General features: G+C 56.8%; 1 protein-coding gene across 2 annotated transcripts in view; it reads left to right on the forward strand.

The window, feature by feature from the left end:
* The first annotated feature begins 3174 nt into the window (after positions 1-3174).
* The window catches only part of SEZ6L (seizure related 6 homolog like), a 36516-nt gene continuing 13302 nt past the window's right edge, over positions 3175-26388 (forward strand). For both annotated transcript variants that reach the window (XM_061466520.1, XM_061466521.1), the window contains exons 1-3: positions 3175-3254; positions 24856-25575; positions 25806-25939. In XM_061466520.1, the coding sequence (XP_061322504.1) occupies positions 3188-3254; positions 24856-25575; positions 25806-25939 (921 nt within the window). In that variant the 5' untranslated portion in view covers positions 3175-3187. The remainder of the gene's footprint in view (positions 3255-24855; positions 25576-25805; positions 25940-26388) is intronic.

The raw sequence follows: 26388 nt of genomic DNA on the forward strand, positions 1-26388 counted from the left end.
GTTGGGATCGCATGGATCTCTCCTGCTGTGACAAGCAGAGCTCAGGCATGACCAGCACGGATGCTCTGCCACCTCCATGCGCTGCTGTGTGCTGAGAGGAGGAGGTGATTGAAGACTCAGGCACCCTGGAATGGGGCAGAGCAGGTCAGGGGGTCCCAGGCTCCTGCTGACATCCCAGGGGACAGGCTCCATGCGGGGAGCCAGGCAAGGCTGGGAACAGCCTTGGTGTCGATGTTCACCAGCATCAGCCGCATCCCAGACCGCGGTGAGCAGCGCTTTTCTGCTCACAAGGCTCTGCCTTTCTTGTACCATCTTATCTTCAAGCTTCTATTCCTAAGTCAATCTGACTTCATTATGGTAATTAAGATTGACGTTAATACGAGATTAAAATGTGAAATTAATACTAGCTGTGAAACTTATCTGGATTTTTAGTGTGCTTATTGATTTTCTTCACTGTTAATCAAAGGTCTGAGGTAACTGCCATTGAACACGGTGCTAATTAGAGCAATGCCCACTAAAGTGACTCCGGAGACGCGTCTCTTTGTTGCCTTTGAATACCCCAGGTTTGTGACCACATAAACATCTCCAGAGCTGCTGCTGCCTGCCCTGCTTACCCAGAGCCACCATCCTGCCTGCGCCTGCCAGCAGCGCTCTCTGCATGGTGATGGTGCACGGTGATGGTGCATGGTGAAGCACAGTGATTCACAATGATTCACAGTGATGATGATTGGTGATACATGGTGATGATGCACAACAATGCACAGTGATGCAGGTGATGATGCATGGTGATGATGCACAACAATGCACATTGATGCAGGTAATGATGCATGGTGATGCACAGTGATGCATGACCATGCAAGGTGCTGAAGGAGCCAGGGGCTGGAGGGGTCTCCTGGCTGCGAGTCCCAGCTGGTGTTTCAGGGGGAACCCGGGGAACACCAAAGCTGCTGATTCCGCCACTGCTGACATTGCTGTTGTTTCCTGGGCTAAAATTCCACAGACCATTAGGCCTCAGCACTGGCTGCGGGAGGAAAATTACTCAGATCACCCTGTTATGCACCAGCTATGTGGAATATATCCCTCAGTGCATCCTGCAGTGCATCCCGTGGCGCATCCCTCAATGCGTCCTGCAGTGCATCCCACGGTGCATCCTGCAGTGCATCCCTCAGCGCGTCCCACGGTGCATCCTGCAGCGCATCCCTCGGTGCATCCTGCAGTGCATCCCATGGTGCATCCTGCAGTGCATCCCACGGTGCATCCTGCAGTGCATCCCTCGGTGCATCCTGCAGTGCATCCCACGGTGCATCCTGCAGTGCATCCCTCGATGCATCCCACCTCATCCCAGCTTGCCCAAGTCCCCCACCAAGCAGTGTTGTCCCCAGCAGCCACTGAGTCCCTACAGGCCCAGGAGCTGTGGAGACTCAGGAGAAACACCCCAGGATCCCCACTGGCCCTCAGTGGAGCAGCAACAACTGCAGGTGGTTGGGTGCTGGGAGGAATGTCCTGGCTTTTGGGGTGCTGCAGTGGGACCTGGGCCTGACTGGCAGATAAGCTGAGGCTTGAGCTTAACCCTCTCCATCACCATCCACTCTGGCCACTTCGTGGGTATGTCTGCGTTACAAACACAGCACTTGTTCTGTCTCTCCTGGCTGTTACCATGGTGCTGGTGTTATTATCTGGTTATCTGCGGAGTTTACTACAATGCAGATGAACACAATCAAAACCGCTCAAGGAAAACTGCTAAATGAGAGACAACTTTAATCTTGAATAATGGCAGGTCAGGAAGGGAGGCGGGGAGGGGGGCCCGGAGCAGCCTGCGCTTGCTCTGCCACAGACAGCTTTGCTAGAGCAAATTAAACCTGCGAGCAGGCAAATCCCATTTTGTGCGTGAAGTGACAGCGCTGGGTAATGCCCTGCACCTCTCGGTGCCTTCTCTCCCTCTCTTATTGTGTCCTTCTCTCGCTTGCTGCCCAACAGCTCCCAGCTGGCTGCAGGCAGGAGCGACACAGGGAATGCAAATGGCCTGGCTGTGCAGAGCCTGCACTGTGCTCCTCAGCCCCGGCTGCAGCGACATCAGTGCAGGAACTCGGCACAACCCGGCAGGGAAAGCACAGCAGGATCAGTGCCGTGTTTGGACAGTTTCTTGACTTGATGTGTTCTGCGTGGTGGCATTTGTAGTGATACCAGTAGGTGATTATTGTTGCTGAATCAATGTAATTGCTCTCTCAAAGGTAGCAGGGACTTCTCCTCAACAAACTGGCTACTTGAGGGAAAGGCTGGCCTTGGTCTTGTGGTGTTGGACACTGCTGTGCTCTGTGGCAGTGCTCTGGCTGTTTGACTTGACAGGCAGAGTGGCCGGGAGGACCAGGCAGCTCTCACAGGGAGGTGATGTACAGTTAATGCAAATCACAGGGTAGGATTTGGGATTTAGAGACAACAAAGCCTCTATTTCTGTTATCAAAGTCCTTGCAATCACCTGTGTGCTCATGGTGTGCTCATGGTACCTGGGCAGTTCACAGAATGCAGCCCCCCCAGGATGGCTTCACTGGCGGCAGCAGCAGGACCAGACGTTGGTGGATCCACAGCCCAAAGGGGGGGGGGGGGGGGCACAGGGCCTGTATCAGCCCCCCCCACAGCACCACTGCCCTATTCACAGCCTGCTTTTGGGGAGCAGGAGGGGAGGAAAAGGGGGTAAGGGTGGGCTTGGGCTGTTGAGAGGGGCTTGGGATGCTGAAGGGGGTTTGGGATGATGGGGGGGGGTGTGGGATGATGAGGTGGCTGGGGGACAAGGGGCAGTGAGATGACTCAGAGGCTTGGCAGGGGTCTGCAGTGGGGAGCACACCCGGGCTGGGGGCTCCTGGAGTCGGGGGAGAAGGGGGAGGGACAGAGGAAGCCCCGGAGAGCCGCGGGACCGCGGGAGCTGTGGGGCTGGGGAGAAGCGAGGGGGGAGGAACCGGGGGAGCCGCGGGCGGGGCCGGAGCAAACGGCGCTGCGCGGGGCCGGGGCTGCCGCCGGCGCCCTCCCCCGCCGCTCGCTCCGTTCCGTTCGCTCCGCTCCTCTCCGCCCTCCGCCGCGCTCGCTCCCCCGCGCCGGCCCCGGCGGCAGCGCCCGCCCCCGGCCCGGCCCCGCTCGGCTCGGCTGGGCTCAGCTCGCAGCAGCGCGGAGGCTCCGCCGCAGCCGCCGCACGATGCCGGGGCCCCGCGGGCTCTGCCTGCTCGCCCTGCTGCTGGGCAGCCCCGCGGCCCCGCGGCCAGGTAAGCGGGGCGGAGCGGGCCGGGGGTGCGGCGCGGAGCGAGGGTACCGGGGCACGGCTGCCGGGGCCCTGCGCCTGCCGGCGGGGGGGGCGGTGGAGGAGATGCCGCGGGGAGCGGGGAGGGGGGAATCTGCCCGGGCAGGCGGCCCGGGAGGACCCGGCTGTGCCGCCCCCGGCCGGGGACCCCCGTTTCTGCTGCTCCCCGGGCCGGGATGAAACTTCTGGCATCGGCGAGAGAGCGCGGCACCGGCAGCGGCACCGGTAACGGCAGCGGGGCCCGGCGGGACAGCGGCGCTCAGCACCCCGGGGCGGACAGCTCCCGCCGCCGGGGCCGCGTCCTACCGGGAGCCGGGCGCCAACGGGAGCTGCGCCGGACCCACCGCCTCCATCCCGCAGGGAAAGCAGCCCGGTGTTCCCAGCCACTGCCGTGGGCAGCGGTGGTGTTCCCGTCCCCACCGGCTGGGCACGCAGGGGGTGGCTGTGGGGTGGTGTTTACCCAGGGGCTGCGTGTTCATTCCACGTGTTCCACGTCTCCACGCAGATCCGCTCCCTCTCCCACTGCCGTGGTGACAGACCTAAGAATAGGCTCCGGGACCCGCTTGCCGGTGACTTGACAAAGTCGTTGTAAACTCGCGTGGGGCTTAGAGATCGCTTCAGCCGGAGCCTGCGCCAGGGGGGAGGCTGCGGGGATGAGGCGGTGGCATTCGGGGCGCTGCTCACCAGCGCGGACTGCTGAGAGGCAGGCGGAGGGGCCAGCGCTGCGGTCGGTGTGCGGGGCCCGGAGGCTCGTCCTCACGCCCAGCGCCGGCCCTGTGGGTTTAGCAAAGATCAGCAGCTCCTGGTGTCGGGAGCACTGCATCGCGCCGCCTGCCCGCCTTCGCCTTCTGTCCTCATGTTCAGATTGCATTAAAAGACTTTGACTTCTTGGTCTTAAACCAAGACAGGGATTGTATTACAGAATCCATCCTTCCTTCTGGGCAACAAACCAAAAATGGGCGCAGATTACGGCATTTTCTCTCTCACCTGCATGGGTTTGTGCTCTCTGCATGGACGTGCACATACGCAAGAAGGAATCAGATCTGAAGTCTGTGCACAGTTGCTTCCACCCTGTTCTAGCACTGGAACAAACAGAAAGACCACAGATTTCTCCAGGGTGTTACACAAACGCTCTTGTCCAGGCTGTTGGGGAGCTGCTGTGGGAGATGTGTGTGTGCTGCTGCGGTCCCCATGCTGCTGGGAGGGGGTGAGGTTTCGAGGGACCCTAAACAGACCCACTGAGGGTTGGACCCCTCAGGTGTGCAGCAGCCCTGTGGGCAGGAGAGCAGCCCTGGTCCCAAGCACCCTCTGGGAGCATCAGCAGGCAGCCCAGCTCATCCGGAGCAGGATCTGGCCCTTACAGCAAGCGTGATCTGTCATAAATCTCAGGGTAGGAGAACACGGTGTGCTGGACTCCCCTTCCTTTGGCAGAGGGAGCTGATGAATAGCTGACCCTTTGCAAGGTTTGGTGAATTATTGCTGCGAAAGCCCAAGTGCCTGCACACGCAGCCCTAGGGCTCGAGGGGTGATGCGGCTCCCCCCATGCCCAGGAGGGGATTGTTGGTCTGTTTACGGGAGGTCACAAACAGTCCTGGCTTAGGAAACCCTGCTGCTCCCAAACGGTGACGGGCAGCAGGAGCAGCCGCTGCAGAGCTGGCTCGTTGTGCTCCCTCTGCCTGCTCTTTCTCTTCGTGCTTCCAAGAAGCAACTAATTTCACATGACTTGCACCCATCAGTTGCTGGGCTGGTGGCTTCTTGGTGCTTTGCACTCGTGGAGCCATGTAGCTCAACAGAGAGGAGGTGCGAAAGCCTCTCCTCCGGCATCCACTCTTACCCACCCACCGGTGCGGTGGCAGCGGAGGCACATCCCTTCCCGAGGACTCGTGCCAGGAGGCTCCGGGCAGCAGCGTGAGGAGCTCGGTGTCAGCAGTGTGTGAATGCAGCGTGCGGCCATGGGCTGTGCGGGCAGGACGCGGCCAGGCTGGCAGCTGCGGGCAGAGGAGGGGCAGCAGCGCTGCAGGAGTGCAGCCCGGGGGTGCTGAGCTCCTCTGTACCCCCATCGTCAGCGCTCCCCTCCCGTTCTTCGTGGCGCCCGGGCACCTCCAGGCTGGTTGCCCCAGGGGGGTAGCAGCCGCTGAGCTGCTCCTGGCTTTGTGGTGAGCACAGCCCCGCGGGGGTATTGTCCAGAGAATATCGTCCATCGGGAAGGAAAAGGGAGCGTGAGCTCCGCGTTCGTGCAACAAGTGAGCGGTGAGCGCCGGTGCAGCCGGTGTCAGTGCCAGCACTGAGATAACATCAGAGCCAGGCTGCTGAGAGCGGGGGGATTTGTCTGCTGGGGAGCTATCAGAGGCCATAGGGAGCGTCTCCCCTTCCTTCTCTCCTCCTTGGCAGAAAGAGCGGGGAAAGCCTGGAACAGAAGCAAATGGAATTAGTATCTCTCAGCCCTCTGCTTCTCCTGTGTTTTTCCCGTTATGGATCGATAAAGATGCTATTTAAAGTGGATGGTGCCACAGATGTTTCCCTCTATACATTTTTAACTTCTCTGTCAGTGAGGAATGTGATGGAAGGATCCAGGGCTGGAGAGGGAGGCTGCAGACCAAAGAAGCAGAATGTGCTCACTTTGGCATACAAAATGCCACACGGAGGTCTTGTAAAAGCAAACCACATAAAAAGGGAAGCGTGGAACATGTTGGTTTATAATCCAACCCCTGTAGAGCTAAGATTCTTCTGGCTTCAGAACTTGATAGAGAGGAAGTCCAGCTGAGGCGGTGTGCACAGTATGTGTCAGGGCATCACTGGGGGGGATTTGAGGGCTGCTGTGACATGTCCTTCCAGGGCTGCTCCTATGGGTATTCAGGGTTAGAGCCCAGCCCTGTGACCCTTTGTTATCCCATTTTGTACAAACACATTTAGTTTTGTTCAGTGGAATAGGCTCTGTGCGATTAAATAACGCACAGCTTTTGATCTGGACTACAAGCACCCAGCAATCAGTGCATTTCACATCCTCTGCCATTGCAACGAGCACAGCCAGTCCCAGTGGGCTTTGGGGGGCTGGAGGGGGAAGAAATGACCAACCTTCTGTGAGCAATCCAGAAGTTATTTACTTGATGTGGGTTTTATCAACTGTTTGAAAGTGGTTCCTGAACAGCAAAACACGCTCCGAGGAAATCCTGTTACAAAACGCAGGCTATATTTTAATTAGCATAGCATGCAGTTACATGGCTGGGACTGGAGCCTGCCACTAAATGCATCTTTCAGGAGCTGAGATAGATGTCTATAGAAAATACAGCGTGAGCACTGGCTTTCCAATTTTCCAGTCCATCAGGATGGATTTACACTCCTGTCAGGGGATGGGATGGCTGAACTCGGTACTGAGCACGCTCTGGCTCTGTCAGCCCTCGCCTTGCCAGGCATGGGGAGCTCAGGGGGTTGTGTCCCTGCTTCTATGCAAGGGACCCTTCAGCTCTATAGGGGGATCACCACCAAATGGGCAGGGGGTGCTGGACCCCCAACAAGCACCCAGCACCCTGAGAATTGCCCAGCACCCAGGGTGATCAGTAGAGCATCACCAGGGTGAACCCCACTGGTATCAAACCTGGTGCATGAGGCAGGCCCTGGGGATGCTGGTGATACCCACTGCTGGCCAAGGCTTAGCCTACCAGTGGTGCCTCTGGGATAACACGTTTAAAAAGGGGGAAAAACCCTGTGCAACTGCAGTGGGAGAGAGGAGTGAGGATGTGTGAGAGGAACAGCCCTGCAGAGCCCGGAGTGATTCCTACAGCAACTGCACCATGGGGAAGATGAAGGAGGGCAATAATGAACTTACGATACTTGCAGCAACCTCCTTGTCACTCAGCGTGGTTATCTCTCAGGCTTCATCCATAAGGACTTCAGAAATCAGAGGATGTCCATGGAGCTGGAGGAGCTGATCGGGGCCTGCGGTGGAAGAGGCAAAGCTAGGAAACAGCTGGAGGAACGGAGACTCGTTTTTCATACCTGAGAGTGAAGTGTTGTGGATCCCCATGGATGGGGATGGGCTTGATAAGCAAATGCAAATACTGCTTGTCTTCGACTTGGATCTATGACTGGGGTCCCTATGGCAGGGGGGATGCTTAGCAGTTGTGGCTGGTGCCTGCATCACAGCCCTGGGACCCTGGAGCACAGGGATGCAGGTGATGGGCAAGGAGCTGCCAGGGACTTTGAGCCCCGGGGGCTGCAGCGGGCGCAGACGGGGAGCATTCCTTCTCTTTCCAGAAGACACTATTTCTGGCCCAGCGTCTTTCTTAGATGACATGGATGTGGAATAACAAACCCTTTGAAGCGTGCTGCTGCGCGTTAGCACCATGCCACTCAAGCTGCTGCGCTTGCACTGATCTGTAGAAGCAGGGATCCAGCTGAGTGGCTCGGAGCCCGCAGGGCAGCACACGGTGTAGACCTGATATGACCCCGTGTCTTCCTCCATGGTGTCCTCCCAGACTGATTGGTCTGGGTAAGGGGTGCAGGAAGATAAAGGGCATTGGCACCTCAGGACAGATGGCTGCAGCAGGAATCATTGAATGCCAGACTGGTTTATGTTGGAAGGGACCTTAAAGCTCATCGAGCTCCAGCCCCTGCCATGGGCAGGGACACCTTCCACTAGAGCAGCTTGCTCCAAGCCCCATCCAACCTGGCCTTGAGCACTGCCAGGGATGACACAAGGAAACTTTACGTAACCAAAAGCCAAACTCCTGGCAGCAGGGAGGGAACGTATGAGCAGCCCGGCCACCAAACCCGGCTCTGGAGGTGCGATTCCAAATGCAAAGCTTCAGTCTGGAAAGGAAAATCTGGTGCCAAAAGCAAAGGCATCCAAAAACTCAAGCGCGACAGAAGGAGTATCTGTGGGGCTGATCCTGGAGCAGCATCATCTGCTCAGCAGAAAGGATTTGCCCGTCTGTCCGTCTCGCTGTCATCCATGCTTGTGTGGTATGTGCCAGTGCAGGGAAAGGACACCAAACACGGCCCCCAGGGCTGCTGGTGGGGGCTTCGGTGACGTGCTGCAGCCCATCAGCAAGGGAACGACTGCAGGGACATGGCACTGCTGTGGAGAGCTGGGGCAGGGCAGGCAGGAGCAGGCAGGCACCCGTGGGAGCAGGTCTGGTGCTGGTCCCCTCAGGCAGGGATGGAGAGAGGATGGCGGAGTCCCTCATGAGGTGCTGTGGCAGTTGCTGTTGGGCTCGGTGCAGTTCTGCAATCAAAGCAACAAACTGATGAAGATATTAAATTGGTTTGAGCACATCCAGGCACTAATGAAACAGGAATAATGCGGGGGGGGGGGGGGGGGGAGTGAGGGAATGTTCTGGAAACTGGTCAATTCGGGAGGATTTCAGAGCTAGTTGCAACGGCTGGAAATATTTAAAATTCAAGGGAGATTCTCCATCTGACTTTTTAGGGTGGATTAATGGAGCGTGTCAACATTTTGTGGTTGAGATCCTTCATCTCGGGCAGATTGGTGGCTGGGGGACAATATGGGAGGACATCACTTGTGATGCTCCCTCCACCACAGCCCCGCAGCTCTTCCCTGCAATGGGGCTGTGTGATGCCACACAGCCACAGGGCTTGCGTCTTCCGGTCATGATTTAAATGCAATTTCAGTAAAACATCAGCTGTTCCTCGCAGCCCTAAACTTCCATTTGCAGAGATCCCATGTTCCTGCACTGGAAGGCTGCTGTTGCATGAGCCCTGACAGCCTCCCAGTGCTCCCAGCACACCAGCAGCATCCCTGCCACAGAAAGGAGCTCTGCAGATGCAGCTTGCAGACCTTGGACACATCAACAGTGCTTTCTCCCACTGCACAGGGTACAGACAAGGGAAGAATTTAAAACAAGGGAGGTAGATGATGCTAATGACATTAAAGACGTGATCCAAGCACTGTTAGCACCATGTGCCAGCCCCAAGAGCATCCTTAGGGACATCAGACTGTTCCCAACACCATCACAGTCAGCTCTGGTGCAGAGGGGACAGATCCCGGGGCAATGTCCCCAAAGCAGCCACTCACCTGCAAAGCCCCCCCCCCCCCCCAAGCCCCAGCACCCCAAGCCATGGAAAATCCACTTTCCAGAGCGCACAGCCCCATCAGGCACCTCGGTTCCCTTCACCCCTTATCATCCATCCAGGTTGCTTGTGCATACGTTTCCAAATCACTGCTGGGCACTGTATTTACATAAATACATGAGGCAACGTGGTCTAAAAGCCGGTGAGCTCTGAATGGTGTGTTAGGTCTGGGAAAGAGGATTTTATCAGTTTACTGAGAGTACAAATCAACAGAGCGGAATTTACAAACCCATCAAGAAGGGAGGTGACAGTTCGGAATTAATCCTCTGCCTGAGGCACACAATGTACCTCCACAAACACCTCCCAGCATAAATAGAGTTGAGAAATAGCGAAGGAAAATGTAACTTCTGATGCCTTTGTAGGCTGCCAGTGGAACGGCGGCAGCATCCTCGGGGAGATGAATGGAGCTAATGTCATTGGAAAGGTGCTGCTGCCTCCTGCTTTATTTTTAGCCAGGACTCAGTCCCCAGCCTGCATTGAAATATTTCAATTTGCCTTTGTTCCAGAATTCCCCCCAAAAGAAAACTTCCTGGATAATCTCTCCCTTAGTCACTCCTTAAAGTAAAATAATTCAGTGTAGTTTCTCTGCACACAGTCACACTGATGGGAGCAGCACCCAAGCCAGTGTGATCCGCACTCCATGCCCCAGGCTGCTGGGAGGCTGCTGGTACCCACAGCCCATGCCTTGGGCCAGTGGGATGCTGCTGATACCCACGGTCTATGCCTCAGGCTGGCGGGATGCTCCTGGTACCCACTGTCCTCAGGGGAGCTGAGCGTTCTGGCATTTGCTGTGCCATGCTGCTGCTCCTTGCACAAGGGGAGAGCACAGGTTTTACCTCCAAGCCCAGCGCAGCATCCTGAAGGCACAAAGGCTCCTCTCCTCCTGGACCATTCAGAGCAGCACAGGATGCTGCAGCCAGGACCAACATGAGGAGCAGGGGCTGCTCTCCCATCAGGGCGCTGGAGCTGACACTCCGTGAAACCGGCGAGGCAATTTCGAGTGAAAGCAAACTTCTCAAGCTATCTAATCAAAAAAATATAAAGGCTTCTTTTCAGCTTTTGTTTCCAGCACGCAGAGGAGCCCATGCCTGCCAGCAGTGAAATGGCTGTCTTTGTTGTGTAGATGACTGTGAAGGACACAGGCAGCACTCCCATTTCGGAATGCATTGAGGCTTTCTTGGAATTCATTATGAAAGGTATGGAGGGAAGGGTGCAGCCGAACCAGAGCCCTTGCAGCTGCAGCCTGGTGTGACCCAGGAGGATGAGCCTGTTCCCCACATCTCTCCGGTTTTTCCATTGCAAAACGTCTTTACAACATCTAAATCCAAAAGCATTTTCCATTCCTGTAGCTGGGGCTTATCTGGAGTCTGCACTGGAAGGCAGGAGGCACCACCAGGGAGCTGGCAGCTTGCTCTCCAGCACTGCTACAGCTGCATCCCAGATGGAAGCAACCACATCTCCTTGCTGAGACATCTGACACGGCCTGAACGTGCTGCTGGACACCAGCATCTGCCCCCCATCTTCTACAGCTTTTGCTGCTCTTGCATATACAGAAACACGTGCAGGGTGGTGGGCAGAAGGTGGTGCTGGCTGCTGGGGAGCAGCAGATGGTGAAACACAATGGGAGATGCTCCATGGTGGGACATGCCCAGCTCTGCCGGCGGGATGCAGCGCAGGGTGATTGGGACTCTGAACTGCTCCTGGGAACGTTGTCACCCAGCCGCACAAATGGAATTGAGTCACATTGAATAACGTCTCCTGGAGTGACTCAGATGATCCGAGCAGGATTCCACGGGCCAGGCCTGTGGTTTTTCACATTTCTACTCCACATGCATCAAACGGGCCTCTTAAATAATACAGCACCGCATCTTTGATCAAAACAAGAAGCCTGAAGGAACAGCAAAGCAACAGCCTGATGAAAGTCAGGTTGGACAGGGCTTGGAGCAACCTGCTCTAATGGAACTTGTCCCTGCCCTGGCAGGGGTTGGAGCTGGATGAGCTTTGAGGTCCCTTCAATCCAAACCATTCCAGGACTCTATGAAAGCCCGGACAATGAGGCCAAAGTTGGAGTCAGTTCTGAAGAAGGCATTCAGATTTGAGAGTTTCCTTCCCAGCACCATTCCCAGCTACACACCAGAGCATTCCCAAACAGAAAATACATGCTACAAGATCATCTTGAACCTGCTGCCACTCTCCCTGCTCTGATGCTTCCATGCTACTGCATTTCTCCCAAGCAAACGGGCCAGCTTGGAGCAGGACCATCCCCATGCAGGGACAGCCCAGGCCCCCTTTGTCAGTGGCTGGTCCTTCCCTGCGTGTGAAGGATGCAGTCCTCATGAACAGATTTGTTCCTCAGATGTGCCTGCTTTAATCATCCCACACTGCTCTCAAAGCTGCATTAAAGTTACAGTGACCCTGTAGGAGCATAAACAATAGCAGCAGCAGCCAGCAGACTCTCTCGGAGCTGGATGACACATGGAGCTATGATTTGCCAGTTCCTTACCTGCTGGGAAGAACAGAATCAAGCGCTTCGCCACCACATCTCCCAGTCAGCAGCTTGTGTCAAAAATAACATCGCCAGGAAACAGGCACCAGCAGCACCACATGTGTGTTTACAAGGATACGCGAGGAACATCTGATAAAGCCTCCTCTCCACACGCCAATGCAAATATCAAAGCTCTTCTGCAGAGACCACTGCTCAGCATGGCATCACCAGCACCCTGAGACAGGGCTCACACTGGAGACAAGCCTCAAGGCTGGTATTTAAGGGTTTTCTCATTCAGCTCAATGCAGCTGTGATTAATGAACAGAACAGGCAATCAGTTACACGTGCCCCATCCCCGGCAGTGTTCCAGGCCAGGCTGGACACAGGGGCTTGGAGCAAGCTGCTCTAGTGGAAGGGGTCCCTGCCCATAGCAGGGGTTGGAACCAGATCAGCTTTAAGGTCCCTTCCAACACAACCCAGGCAGGAATTCAGCTCTGTCAAGGCTTTAACTTTCCCAACCTGATCCTCTTTGCACGTTTACAACCTACTTTTAGCGTCCTGCTTCTCTCTTTTGGGGGGAATTTGGGGGTTTGCTGAGCACTGGCAGCGGCACTGGGAGCAGAGGAGCAGGCACCCCACACCTCATCCCCACCATCACTGCCTGAGCAGCCCTTGTGTGCTCTCAACAAAGAGTCTGTCGTCTTTGTTCCCAATGTACTTGCACCCTCACAAAGACTATCATTATCCTTTCTGATGTAATTAAGATCAATCAAATGGAATAATGGAGCGGAGGTCAAGGAAGGCTCTTACTTCCTTGGGAAACAAGGGGCTGCTTTCGTCAGAACTACCAGGGAGCAGCTTAATTGTTCTAAATCCCAGGAATTACAAATGTGCCTTGTAATTGTGCGTCCTCCTGCACTGGAGGGAGGAGGGACCCCTGAGAGGCACTGCTGGGGAGCCCTGCAGAGAGCTCTGGCACTGCACACCCTGCTATGGCGCTGCTGCCATGGAGCAGCATGGCTAAACTGGCTTCTGTCAGGGTCTGACGGGCCATGGCACCCATCCTGCGCTGGTTGGGAACCCTCTGCCCTGTGCCTGCCCAGCCGGTGCTGTATGGGTGCACATGGAGGGATGCGGAGGTGGCTGGAGCCAGGAGGGGACCAGGCAGGGCTGGGGGCTGTGCTGCTGCTGCTCCTTATGCAGGACCGTGCTTCCCTCCTGCCACCCTGACGGCTAATGAGAATATATTTGCTATCTGTATTAATTAAAGCAAAGAGCAGCAGCTCGTTCTTAGGCTGTCCATGGGTTATCATCACCCAGCACGGCACAGTGCAGAAATGGAATTAGTTCTGCCAGGACATCTTTAAAACACAAATCACTGATCACTGATACAGCTGGCAATTAATTACACAGAACCAGCAGCGCTGGAAGCAGGGCGAGGACTGAGGAGCAGCAGCCCAGCAGGGATGGAGCCAGGGTGAGCTGGGTGAGCAGGGCAGGGTGCCAGCCCCGAGCTGCTGCTCTGCCAACAGAGACTGACCCTGGTTTTAGTGAGGAAAAGTTAAAACTGGGTCCAGCCCTGGGCCAACAGCACGAGAGGGACGTGGAGCTGCTGGAGTGAGTCCAAAGGAGTCCATGGGGATGCTGTGAGGGCTGGAGCAGCTCTGCTCTGGAGCCAGGCTGAGAGAGCTGGGCTGGGGCAGCCTGGAGAAGAGAAGGCTCCTGAAGGGGAGACCTGAGAGCAGCTCCAGTGCCTGAAGGGGCTGCAGGAAAGCTGGAGAGGGGCTTGGGACAAGGGATGTAGGGACAGAACAAGGGGAATGGCTTTAACCTGCCAGGGGGGAGACTGAGCTGAGCTCTTAGGCAGAAGCTCTTCCCTGGGAGGGTGCTGAGGCGCTGGCACAGGGTGCCCAGAGAAGCTGTGGCTGCCCCATCCCTGGCAGTGCTCAAGGCCAGGTTGGACACAGGGGCTTGGAGCAAGCTGCTCCAGTGGAAGGGGTCCCTGCCCGTGGCAGGGGTTGGAGCTGGGTGAGCTTTAAGGTCCCTTCAACCCAAACCAGGCTGGCACAGAACAAAAAGAATTGAAAATCAAATTCCATATTTCCTCAGCCAAATCCTGGCTGCAAACGGCCCCATTTCAGGAATGGTGCTGGTGCGTCCCGCAGCACAGAGCTGGGCAGTGGGCTGTGTGGGACACAGGGAGCTGCTGCACTGCCAAATCCCAACTCGTTTTGACATAATGAGGATCCGGCAGCTCCAGTGCAGTTGATTCCTTTCCGTAGAAGGAAAACACGAAGCAGTGGAGGAGGTGATGGGCTGACAAACCGCATCACATCGCGTGGCCGTGCCCTGGGTGGTTACACCGTGCTTGTGAGCAGAGCGCATCCTGTCCCAGGGGTCGGGCAGGGGCGGTGCGGAGCGGCAGCCGGTGCGGGAACCGGGAGCTCCGGGCTTTGCCCTCGTTACTCCCAGCCTCCGTGGCAGTGTGCCCCTAATCAATGGAGCCCAATAACTGCGATCACCACAAACATCAGTAACCCAGCACTTCCCCTGCCTCCCCGACGGCTGGCAGCGGGGCTGCGCGCAATCTGTCAGGACTCATTAGGCGCCGGAGCTACATCATTCCAGAGGAGTTTGTTCCTCAGGGGTCTGTTCAAGGGCACTGCACGAGGGCACAAAGGGCAGAGGAAGCATTGCTTGGGAATGCTGCAGCCACCAGTGGGACGTCCCCCTGCCTGGCCTGCCAGACCCATGGAGCAGGCAGAGCTGGGACCCCACCGTGCCCCTGGGGAAGCTGAAAGGGGCCGTGCTGGGGGTGCAGGGATGAAAGCGCAGCCTGGGGTGCAAGAAATCCACATCCCTGTCCCGCTTCCCTTGTCCCGAGCGTCTCCAGCTCCGCCACCTATCCCCACGCATGGTGTGATCACTGGGTGCTGCATCCTGCGGTGGGAAAAGCTCAGGTCGTTCACAGGGAGAGCAGCAAATCCATGTAGCACAGTGCCAGTGTTCACCCCCATTGCTCTGAGGCACCCCGCACCCCAGGAAGGCAGCCAGGACCTGGTGGGCTTCAAATCCCCCTGGGCATCTTTTGGGGTACTCCAAATAAAACCAAACCGGGCTTTTTGGGGTACCCCTCGTAGAACCCAGGGCAGGAGGGAGGCCACAGGCAGCAAACAGACCCCAAGGAGACTGCTGGTACCTGCTCATTGCTCAGGAGCCTGGACCAGAGCCGCGCTGGGATTCCTGTTACATCTTGTGAAGGAAACACAAAGCACTGCCAAGCACATTCAGCACAAGGCAGCTCGGCTCTAACCCAGGCCTTGCAGTCAATGCAGAAGCTGGGCCACAAGCTCAGGCAGGGCAGTGATGCTGCAGCACGAGCACAGGGCTGTTGCGGACACCTGGATCTCTAATGCCATGTAGTCATCCTCTATTTCCAGTTCTGCAGTGGAAATCAAACCAAACTAAGGCATGAATACGCTTCAGACAGGTAGAACACAGGGGAAGGTTTTGAAGAGTCAGATAGTCCATAGATGTGACTGCCTGGAAGTGAGAGCATGAATGATTTATAGCCAGAGAAATAGTCATCTATTGTAATTGAACTAAACTTTGGCCAGATGTTTTATGGCTGCACAGCTTGTAATTGTTTCCCAGCTGGCCCCAGACACAGGGTGTTTCAGCTGAATCCAGTGGATGTTCCCTTCCAGGGCTCCTGCATCCCTGTCAGACTCCCGCATCCCCTCCATCCCTCCAGCCAGGACAGGAGCTGTCAGGAGCCCTGTGGCACAGAGCAGAGCACAAGCTGCATTCCACAGAGCTGACCTGCTCCCAAGGAGTTAACTGCAGCACTCGCTGCTCAAGATCTGCTGTGCTGCGTCTTAACAGTGATGGGAGATTAATTATCTTACTCTCAGATAGCTGCCTGGAATGGGCTTTCTGCAGCTAAATATACTCCCTTTTTAGGAACCCATTTCATTTTATACCCTGATATAGACAACTAGGCTGGATGATTGGTTGAGAAAGATGGAGCTTCTCTTCCCCCGGTGCAATTTGTATCCTGAAAAGCTGCCAAAATACTCCATTTCCTCCTGCCGGGGGACCCTGAGGAAGAAGCATCCCCATCATGGAGCCCAGGAGAGCCACAGGATCCACTTGCCTTCATTCCTCCTTCCTTGTGATGAAGCCCTCCAGAGCAGGGGCACGGCAGCAGAGGTTGGGATGGAGCAGGAGCATAGCAGGTCTCCCCTGCCCTGGGGTGTCCGTGTTTGGTGCTGGCTGGATCCAGGCTGGGGATGCATCAGAGGTCTGGCATCAGGCAGTTACCAGGAAGACTGGAAAACTCCACAGGAAACTTTCTATTGGCACCTCAGCAAGGCTCAGCTTTCCAAAAAAATGAGTTACTTCTCAAAGCCACCCCGTTAATTCACTTCAGACAGGCCCATCTGCCCATGACAAAGCACAGACCAGGGCTTGCTTATATTAGATACTGTAAAAAGCTGCAGTGAACTCAAATCCCCACCTGCATCAAAGCACCGCGCTCTCTAATGGCTTTACTCCCCTGCTCTGTGGTCCCCACCAGCCCTGGTGTCCCTGTGGGGATATCAGTGGAAAGAATCACCCCGTCAGCTGGGGAGGCAGCAGCCATGGGGCCGGGCAGCAGCCATGGGGCCGGGCAGCAGCCATGGGGCCGGGCAGCAGCCATGGGGCCGGGCAGCAGCCAACAGGTCCTATCACTTCCACACAGTGACTCTCTCGATTCCTCCATAATTGGATCAGCCTCTTTAAGTCCTCTTCCTCATTAGCTGCTGCTTGCAACCCTTTGGGCTCATGCCCAGGGATGTGTTGGGGTGGGACGGCTGCCAGGTGCTGGTGCTCAGGGCACATGGGGACACAGGGACCTGCTCCAGAGCATCACTACATCCCCCCAAGGCTGCAGGTGCCCACATGGAGCTGGTGTGGCCAGAACAAATGCCCGAGAGCCCGAGCCTCATTGATTGCAGCTCCACGAAGCAGCACAGGGGAGGAAAATCCATTTTCCTCGGAGCTCGGAGAAGTGTGCAATTTCCAGGCATGTGTCAGGCCGCTGTGGATCGTTAGAGCAGTTATGAGCTCCTCTGGAGCATGGCGGGGAGAGGTTTGCAAGTTTAATTCCCATATTCCTGGCAGCGTCCTTGCTCCCGAGTGAGGAGTCGGGCACAGGCGAAATGGATTTGCCACTAAAAGGGGTTTTGAAAAGAGCTTTGACTTCTCAGAACAGTGTTGACAAGAAGCTCCCATGACCCATCAGTGAGCACTGGGAGCCCAGAACCCCCCCATGTGCTGGGCTGCACCCCCAGCACGTGAGCAGCAGGGCAGGGAGGGGATCCTGCCCCTCTGCTGCGTCCTGGGGAGACCTGAGAGCAGCTCCAGTGCCTAAAGGGGCTGCAGGAAACCTGGAGAGGGGCTTGGGACAAGGGATGGAGGGACAGGCCAAGGGGAACGGCTTTAACCTGCCAGAGGGGAGACTGAGCTGAGCTCTTAGGCAGAAGCTCTTCCCTGTGAGGGTGCTGAGGAGCTGGCACAGGGTGCCCAGAGAGGCTGTGGCTGCCCCATCCCTGGCAGGTGGATGTCACCCTCGAGCTGGATGAGCTTTAAGGTCCCTTCAATCCAAAGCAATCTGGGATTCTGCGAGTATTGCCCCTGTCTGCAAGCACAGGAGTGCTGGCCGGGAGGAGAGCCTGGTCCTCGCTGGGCACAGCTCCTCAGGCCGGGCACCACTGCCAGCATCCATGCCCATACATGAGCTGTTTCCATGGCAACCTTATTTGAGCAGTGCTAGTGACACAAGATGTAGATTTTAAAATGAAATATTCAGACCACAGTCCTGGGAGCATAAATAAACCCCTGCACACGGCCAATTCAACAGCATTTTAAAGCAGCTCAGCAGCTCCCCCGAGCCGCAGGAGCCTCTGTGGCGTTAGGAGATGCACGAAAGGGAAGGCAAAGCCCCTGACCCCATCCTGCCCTGGAGTCCCAGCACCCAGCTGGGTCCCCAGCCTCGGCACAGGGCAGGATGGAACCATAGCAGAGATGCCAATTGCAACCATGCTGAAGATGCAGCACTTGGGGCTGCACAGGAGGGATGTACAGGTACCAGGAACAGGAGGCAGGGACCTGCAGCTCAGGTCCTGCAGCTCCTTGACCTCTGCTGCACTTTCCTCCTGAGCATCTCCCTTCTTCTGAATTATCTGCCTATTAATCACACTTTGGTCCAGCTGAGGTGAGGACAGGCTGCCCAGCTCCATCCACTGCTGCGCCCCATGCACCCCAGCGTGTATCAAGAGCTGCCTGCTTTGCACAAGCCCTGGAATCACTGCAGAGCACTCTTACTGCCCTTGAAGATGTGATATCCACATCTTCCCAGTGAGCAGGGCCAAGCACTGGGACCTTGGGGCTCTCTTCACCCCCAGGCTGTCACCCCCTGTCCCCCAGCAGGACCTGGGGACCAGCACTGCTCTTGCAGCCCTTGCACCATGCACCATAGAACGCTCTCCTAGTCCCTGCGACTCCAATAAGAACATCTGTACAAACCCATCCACAAGCCTTCCGCTCCAGCCTCACCAGTGCTGGTGGCACAAAGCAGGAGAGCAGCTCAGTGCAATGGGCAGATACTGCCCTGGCTGTGCTTATCTGCGCTCCCAGGGGCTGCCTCACTGATGACCAGATTGCTGCTATTCTGCGTGCCCATAGGCTGAGCTGCCAGGGAAACTGCTCCAGCAAAACTTTCTTTTACCAGTGGAAAAGCTTGATCTGCTGAGATGGCATCCACAGGGAAGAGCAGGTTTCCACCCCCCTGTTTGGAGCCAGGCAGCCGTCGAGGCTGCACCGGTCTGTTTTGACATTTGGGAATGGAAAAATTTTGATTCAGGTTTTGCTGCGCTTCAAGATTTAAGGCAGAAATGGTTTAAAACCTGAAACCAACCCAAAGCATTTCCAATCCATCACATGCGTGTTTTGACGAGCCCAACCTGCTTTCTTCCCCATCCTTGTTTTACCCCAAACCCTCTGCGTTTTCCTCCCCAGCAGTGCAATCTGCACGGGTTGTGATGGAGGTCCACATGGGACAGAGCTCCTGGGAGAGCTGCTGCCCCTTCCCACCCTGCAGCCCTCCTCCAACACAGGAGTGAATCAGAAACCAGCCTCGACACCCCTCTTTTATCCCGGATCAGGATCAGCCCCATATGAACCCACAGAAGGAAGCCTTGGATTCAATATTATCAGGTTGCGCCTTCCTGAGCTGCCACAGTGAGCAGAGGGTGGATAGAGGGCAGATAGAGGGCAGGAGCATTGCATGCCCCTACCTGGAGCTCTCCTGACCGGGCACTGCTGCTGTGCCACAGGCTTCCAGGAGATAAGGGAAGTCTCTACCTCGGGGAAGACAGAATTGGCCTAATGGAAGTGGCTGCAGCATCCCAACAGCCTGGGCTGCAGCAGAGGCTGCTGGGCCCCATTGTTAGCTGCAGAATCGGTGCAGCTGCAGCAATGGCTTTGGTGAGCGGCTGCAATGTGCAGAGCCCTGGTGCAGGGGGGAGATGAGGCCAGCTCCTCAGGACTCATCCAGCTCCATCCCATTACCAGACCTGCCCAGACTCAGCATTTCACTCACCCGAGCCCAGGAATGGATGGAGCCTCTGCTCAAAGCACATCCCTCACTGAACCAGCAGCACACAGAGGCTGTTGTGCTCATTATGGCCATTGATTGCCCCATTTCACCTGCCAATGGGGATGACACAAGGCAGAGATGGACCATCTGTGGGGGTTCATTGCTCTGCTCAGGCCCCTCTCCTCGCTCCCTGCTGTGCCATCCATCTCACCCTTCCCAGGGCCTCGATCAATGCAGGGAATGCAGGGAATGCAGTAAAAAATGGAGCTATCCCTGCAAATGAATCAAGGCAGCATCCTTCTAAAGGAAAGCCTACTGCCTATCCCCAGATGGCTTGCAGGGGTAGCTCTGCCTGCAGACAGCACCCCTGGGCAGGGGCTTCCATACCAAGGCAGCACCATGTGCCATTCCCAGGCACCCACCCCATACAGCCCCTCCTGACCTCACAGCTGGACAAGGGCTCATGGTCCTCAGGGTCATCGCTGGGTCCAGGCGCCGCAGTGCATCCCTGCTGCCAGCACATCCCCATGGCAGTGCCCAGGTGGGCACAGGGTCTAGCACATAGCACAGCTCCTCGGCACCATCCCCTGGCTTTGGGAAAGTCTCCCAGCTCCTGCAGAGCAGACTGAGCTGCAACCTTGCCCATGGGAAACCCAATGGACAAGCCGAGCTTATCTACCTGGGCCTGGCTTTATTGCAGAGTGGGGCCAGCTGCTCCCATAGCCCCTTAAAGGGGACTTGTTCCTTATAGCAAGGGTTTTGGGATGCAGTGGCTGTGGTGCTGGGGGGGTCGGGATCAGTCCCAGCTCACAGTGAGGGTTCAGGCGAGATGTCTGTGGCAGAAGCAGCTCCAGGCAGGATTAACCAGTCCCAGCACAGCTTCAATCCTCCTAAGCCCATGACACAGCAGAGCACAGGGGCTGAACACCACCATTAATAGCATCTCTATAAGCTTCTCAGGGCTTCTGCTATAATCAGATCACTGAAACCTTCCGGACAGTGACTACTGAGCTCGAGCAATCAAGCCACCGTCCTCGGGCAGCCGGGAACGTGCACGGCAGCGATAGCATCGCTGTTAGTAATGGGAACCTGGCGATACAGCTACTCACGGTTTAGCTCTTTCAGGAGCACAGCAGCAAAATGAGCGTGTTATGATTATTTCATCATCCTTTTATCAAGCATTTGCAGTTCCCTAATGCCTCTAAGCCCCTCTGGCTGCGATACCGGCAGCAATCAGATTTGCCCGGCTCTCTCCAGCCTCGGCACCTCTGGAGCAGCACAAGTTGCTGGGATGCAGTCCTGTCTCCCCAGCTGGGAAGGGGGTGCCCCGGGCACCGGTTCTTATAGGGGTGGAGATCTGGGGATTGGGAATTCATGGGCAGGTGGATCCCTGCACCACGGGGCCCAGTGCTGAGCCTCTCATGGAAGTGATGTGGTTGCGCAGCGTCACCCACGGAAGGGATGTGGGGACTTGGTGTGCTCCGGGGCTGCTCATGGCAAATTCCAGGCCACAACCTGAAATCTGCCCCTGTGTGCTCACAGATCATGGGAAACAAACTAGTATGATGATCAGAATTTACTCAGATTTAATTCTGAATAGCAGGAACACAAACTTCTTCCAAAGAGCAAGAGAAAACTATCCTGGATGGCAGAAAGAAAAGGCTGTTTGCACCTGACAAAGTATTGTCAGAAGAAGCAGGTGTTCTTTGTGTGGGCAGGAGGACTGCAAGGACTGGTGAGCTGGTTAGTTTTTCTCACTCCGACGGCAAGTTCCAAAGTGCCGTTCGTGTTCATATCTGGATATTTAAGGATGCTTTTGGTGCCAGGGCCCCTCCGTGGGCAGCTGTCGGCGCTGCAAGGTGGCTGGTGCCCTGCTCAGTGCTGCCCCCCGCGCTGCCCCTGCGGGCCCTGCCATCGCCCTGTCCCCATGGATCGGGGCTGCGCTCCCGCTGGGAGCCCGGCAGCAGCCGCCCGCTCCCACCCGCACCCTGCAGAGGAGCGAGCGCTTCCGACGGCGCTAAGTATAAAGCGTGGGGGAGTGCGAGCTGGTTGGAGGTGTCCTCCCCGAGCTGAGCTTCCTTCCGCGCTGTTTGCACGCCGGTATCCAGGCAGATCCCAGAATAGACCTGAAGAGGAGCTGTCATTTCCTATTAAGGTCACTTGTGCTCCACACCATCCCGGACGTTTCTGTCCTGTCCTGCAGGAGCAGCCGCTCGTGCCAATGCCGGGGCGCAGAGCTCGGTGCCCAGTGCTGTGCCCAGGGGCCGTGGAGGCTTTCATGGGTTTAGAGGAGCCTTTCCAGCCCCAAACCGCCTGCAGAGTGCTCCTGATCGTGATACAAGATAAACCCCTTGGACATCTTGATAGCATTCACTTCCTCCAGAGCTGGTTTAGCAGATGAGAGCAAGGTCAGACGTGACCCATAGTCCTTGGAGGTGCTCTTTGCATTCATATCAGTATGGAAAGCATCTTACCAAAGCCCACCCTTATCCTAACGCCATTATGGAACCTCCCTTAAGGATGAGAATACTTGGTTCTGCTTCTCCCGCTCTCTGCTTTCCCTAAAGCCCTGCTCACCTGGGGATGCTATGGGCAGGGGAATCCACCTCTGAGGTCAGTGACAGCCCCGTCATGGGCTCTGCATGCCCGTGGAGGGGCCCATGAGGCAGCACGGAGGCACCAGGGGTGGCATCAGGGATGGCAGCACCCGGATGCAGCAGCAGGGCTGGCGGTGCCTGCCGTGGGGACACGCTGGAGCGCAGCCCTGGCTCGGGGGTGGCGATGCAATCTGGAGCGCAGATCATTCATCGCTCCTCTTTCTGGTAACGTGCAATATGCCCTTATTAATCCTCGATGCCAGCCCCCCCGCTCCGCCTCTACCACCCCACTCCAGCCTGGCTACGCTGTTCTAAGCTTCCCTGAAATACACATTTGCCCTTTACAAACTAAAGCATGTTAAGTATCTCATTAGAGAGTCGCTACACAGAGTGTTTTATTTCATGCTTTGTTAAGGACAGAATCATTTAAATGCATCCTGGCAAAGGATCTAATAAGAAATTAGTCAACTTTCTGCAAGCATAAAATATGGTTTAACGGCAACATCCATAAAGAATTAGAGTTCACATGAGAAATAACCTGGGGATGCTGGTTCCCTGTTCCTGGTAACACACCGGCTTTAGTGCCCTGGGTTCCTGCCTGTCCCACCGTGAGCCTGTGTCCCACCGTGTCCCACCCTCCTCTCATCTCCCGGGGCTGTGCCACCTCCTCCTTGTCTGACAGCCCCATCTTCTCCCCTATGGAGAAACCGTTTTGCTTCAGAGCACCAAAACCAGTGGTTTGGAGGAGGCCAGCAGCAGTGGCAGAGCCCATTCCAGGCTCAGGCTGGGAAAGGAAGCCTAAAGCACAGAAGAACCCTGCTCTCAGGGATGGAGAGCTGATGCTGGCGCTGCCCTGGGGACCCATCAGCCCACAGCAGGATGCCCATGGAGGCCAGGCTTAGCCAAGGAGCAGCATGAAGAGGGAAGCAGACACACTCAGACACGAGTGGAAGGTGCAGGAGCTGCTGGGCTGCCCCAGCAGCAGCCTCTGTGGGGACACAGAAGCACCAACCTCCCCAGGGAGCCAGGGGAGATTATTCAGAGCCAGCACAAGGCAGTGGTTGCAGACGATGTGTGTGAAATGCCTCCTAATGTGCTGAGGGAATCAGTTAATGAATTTACCAAACCAAGGCTAATTAAAGAATTAATGTTTTAAGTCATGGGTAACATGCTGGGAGAGGCTGGTATCCGGGATGGGTTCTCCTGTGGGTCTGTGGCTGGCAGCAGGACACGGTGCCTCGGGGCAGCGCAGCCCTGGTGTCCCAACAGCATCATGTGCAGGGGCTCCCCGGGACAACTGCAGCAAGGATAGCTGCTTGGCTGTAAAGGACAGGGACCCCGGCACATTCAAGGGCCACTGTGGGTCTCTTTTGTCCCTGGCACACATGGAGGTCACAGTGCCAGGGTCCCTGGGTGAGCACTGTCACCTTATGGTGTATGAGCCTGGGTCCTGTGATGCACCTGATGCTGCACATCCAGACGATGCAGAGCTGGGCACTGTGCTTACAAACCCGGTCCAGTGAGAGCGCAGCTCTGCAGGAAGCAGCACCCCAAGGCTGCAGGATCAGCACTCAGGCAGAGCTAAGGCAGCAGAAGTTGAAAGGCGCAAAAATCACAGGGTGATGTGAACGGTGGCGGGACAGCGGGGAGCTGCGCCCACAGCAGGGTCCCTGTGTTTCAGGTTCTCCATCCCAAGGCTCTGTTCTCCCTTTCCATTCTGGTCCAGAGTCTGAAATGCAAAACAATCGAGTTACATTTCACTCAAGTGTAGGGCCTTTGTTTGCAGTACCTGTGACTCAAGGCCAGGTTGGACACAGGGGCTTGGAGCAAGCTGCTCTAGTGGAAGGGGTCCCTGCCCGTGGCAGGGGTTTGGGCTGGAGGAGCTTTAAGGTCCCTTCAACCCAAACCAGTCTGGGATTGTATTATCCTATGATTCTATGACCCCCCCCAATACCCATCCAGGCTCCTACCCTCCCCGAGGACACAGACCTGCAATGTGGGGACTCCAAGCCCTCCCTGTGGAGCTGAGGGGGCTGGAATTACGGTCCTTAATTGCCGAGCGTTTCGCTCCTTCCCTGGCAACTGCTGTTTCCATGGAAAACGTTGACTCGGAGCCTCTTGGAGCTCCCTGCAGCCGCAGCCCTGCTCACAGTTTATTTTACACCGCGACCGCAGCCCCGCCAGCCCCACTGGTGGGGAATAAATCTGTGCTTCACGCAATTAAGCTCCCAGCGACGCGGCGGCGGTGCCTTTGATTGCTCTTTCTTCCCCACGCCTTGCTTTGCCTGGCACAAAAGGTCAGCGGCAGCCCAAGGAGAGGCTTTGCCGAAGCGGGAGGTGCTTTGCTGTTAAGCGGTGGCTGCTCCGCACCGGGCAGCAGGACAGGGCTGCGTCCTGAGCTGGTGCTTTGAAATGGCCACATTTGCTGATGGCAAACGCAGAAATAAAAGCTTTTCATAGAGACCGAGCCACAGCAACAAACTCAGCAGGAGTGAGTGAACCTCCCCGAGCAAGTGACCTCTGCATAAAGAGATCACAGAGCAGCTCTGAAGCAGTGAGAGGAGGCCACCGAGTTCCAGCAGAAACCCAGCTTCCAGGGAATCAGTGCAGGCTCATTACTGTGCTCCCATAATACGCCCATTTGGGAGAGCCCCAGGGCTCAATCAGCCGCAGCTCCCGGGGGGCTGATTCCGAGTTAGAATTCCATACCTGGAATTGCCCAAATCCCACTTTTCCCCCATGTATTTTGCAGACAGCGGCTCGGGAGCAGCGCTGGTCCCTGCCAGCCCGGACCCTCTCGCCGCGGATGAGCTGGGGGAGAAGACAGCCCATGGAGCCGGGGAGCAGGGACACGCCATGGGTTCAGCCGGAGCCAGGGAGCTGGGACACGCCACTGCCCTCAACCTGCTGCCGGCCCTGGAGGACGGCACCGAGCCGGCAGCGGAGGAGCCGGCGCCGCTGGTGCAGGGCCCCGCGCTGCCAGCGCCCACCACGGCCCCGGATGCTGCTGTGAAACAGACGTTCCCTGTTAAGAAAAAGCCGCCCACTCCGAAGCACCCAAATGCAGCGAGGAAGCACCCGAGGCCCAAGGCTGCCCCGCCGGGGTCCCCCCGGGCTGCCTCCCCGGCCAGCCCCATGCACCCCAGGCTCCCCACTGCCTCCCAGGAGCCGCGGGCAGCAGCCGGGGATGGGGACACCGAGCAGGGCCCCACCGAGCTGCCCTGGGGGGGCCGGGCCACCACCAGCCGCCCTGTGCTGCAGATCTCCCCGTCCACCCTGCCACCGACAGCACCGTGGCACCTCACTGACAGCGCCGGTGATGCCGGCAGCGCTCCCACCGCGGCTCCCACCCGGGATGCTGGTAACCAGACTGAGAGCTCAGAGACAGAGGTGCACACGGCAGAGGAGAGCCAAGAAACCACCACATCCACCATCATCACCACCACCGTCATCACCACAGAGCCCACCCCGGGTAAGCTGTGCTGCCTGCATGGGGATGGGGGTCAGGGCAGGGGTTCCAGGGGTGAACAGGGAGCATCCCTGTGTGTGGCATCAGCAGCATTCCCCGGGTTTGTGGGACTGCACTGAGGTGGTGCCGGTGCCGGTGCTGGAGCAGGGATCTGGGTGCTGGGGTTTGGGTGCAGGACGGAGCTGCTGGGTGAGCCATTCCCCAGCGCAATCCCTGATTCACATTCCCCCCAGTCCTCTGCAGCATGAGCTTCCACGACCCCGAGGGCTACATCGACTCCACAGACTACCCACCACTGCCCCAGCACAGCTACCTGGAGTGCACCTACAACGTCACCGTCTACACCGGCTACGGCGTCGAGCTGCAGGTGAGAAGCGCGTCGGTGCAGGAATCACCATGGCCCGAGGCCCTGTTCCACAGCAGCACAGGATGCACAGCACCATGGCCATGGGCACCGGCTAAAACCACCCTTTCCCAGGGAGGAAAATAGGTTTTTCTTGGTGTAATAAAGCGGTAACTGGTACATCCTGAACATGAGCTAGGATCAAAGCATTAACATGCCATGTGGTTAATTGAACAAGGAGCATGGCAAGCAATTTGCAAAGCACCTTCATGGGAAGGCGTGAAGCAGCAGTGCTGTCTCCAGCACAGCACCAATCCACAGCAAAGCAGGGCCATGTCCCTGCCCATTGCAGGATAAAGACCACAGGGCCAAGGCATTCTGTAGCACACCCCACAGCAGCAAGTGTGCAGCTGCAGCAGAGAGCCAGGGCTGTGTCTGCAGGAAGGTGTCTGTCAATGTGAGCTGTACACGTG

This window comes from Pezoporus flaviventris, unplaced genomic scaffold (assembly GCF_033815535.1).
Source record: "Pezoporus flaviventris isolate CSIRO_AGI_PZ_B2104156 unplaced genomic scaffold, CSIRO_AGI_Pfla_v1 ptg000041l, whole genome shotgun sequence".
NCBI lineage: Eukaryota > Metazoa > Chordata > Aves > Psittaciformes > Psittacidae > Pezoporus > Pezoporus flaviventris.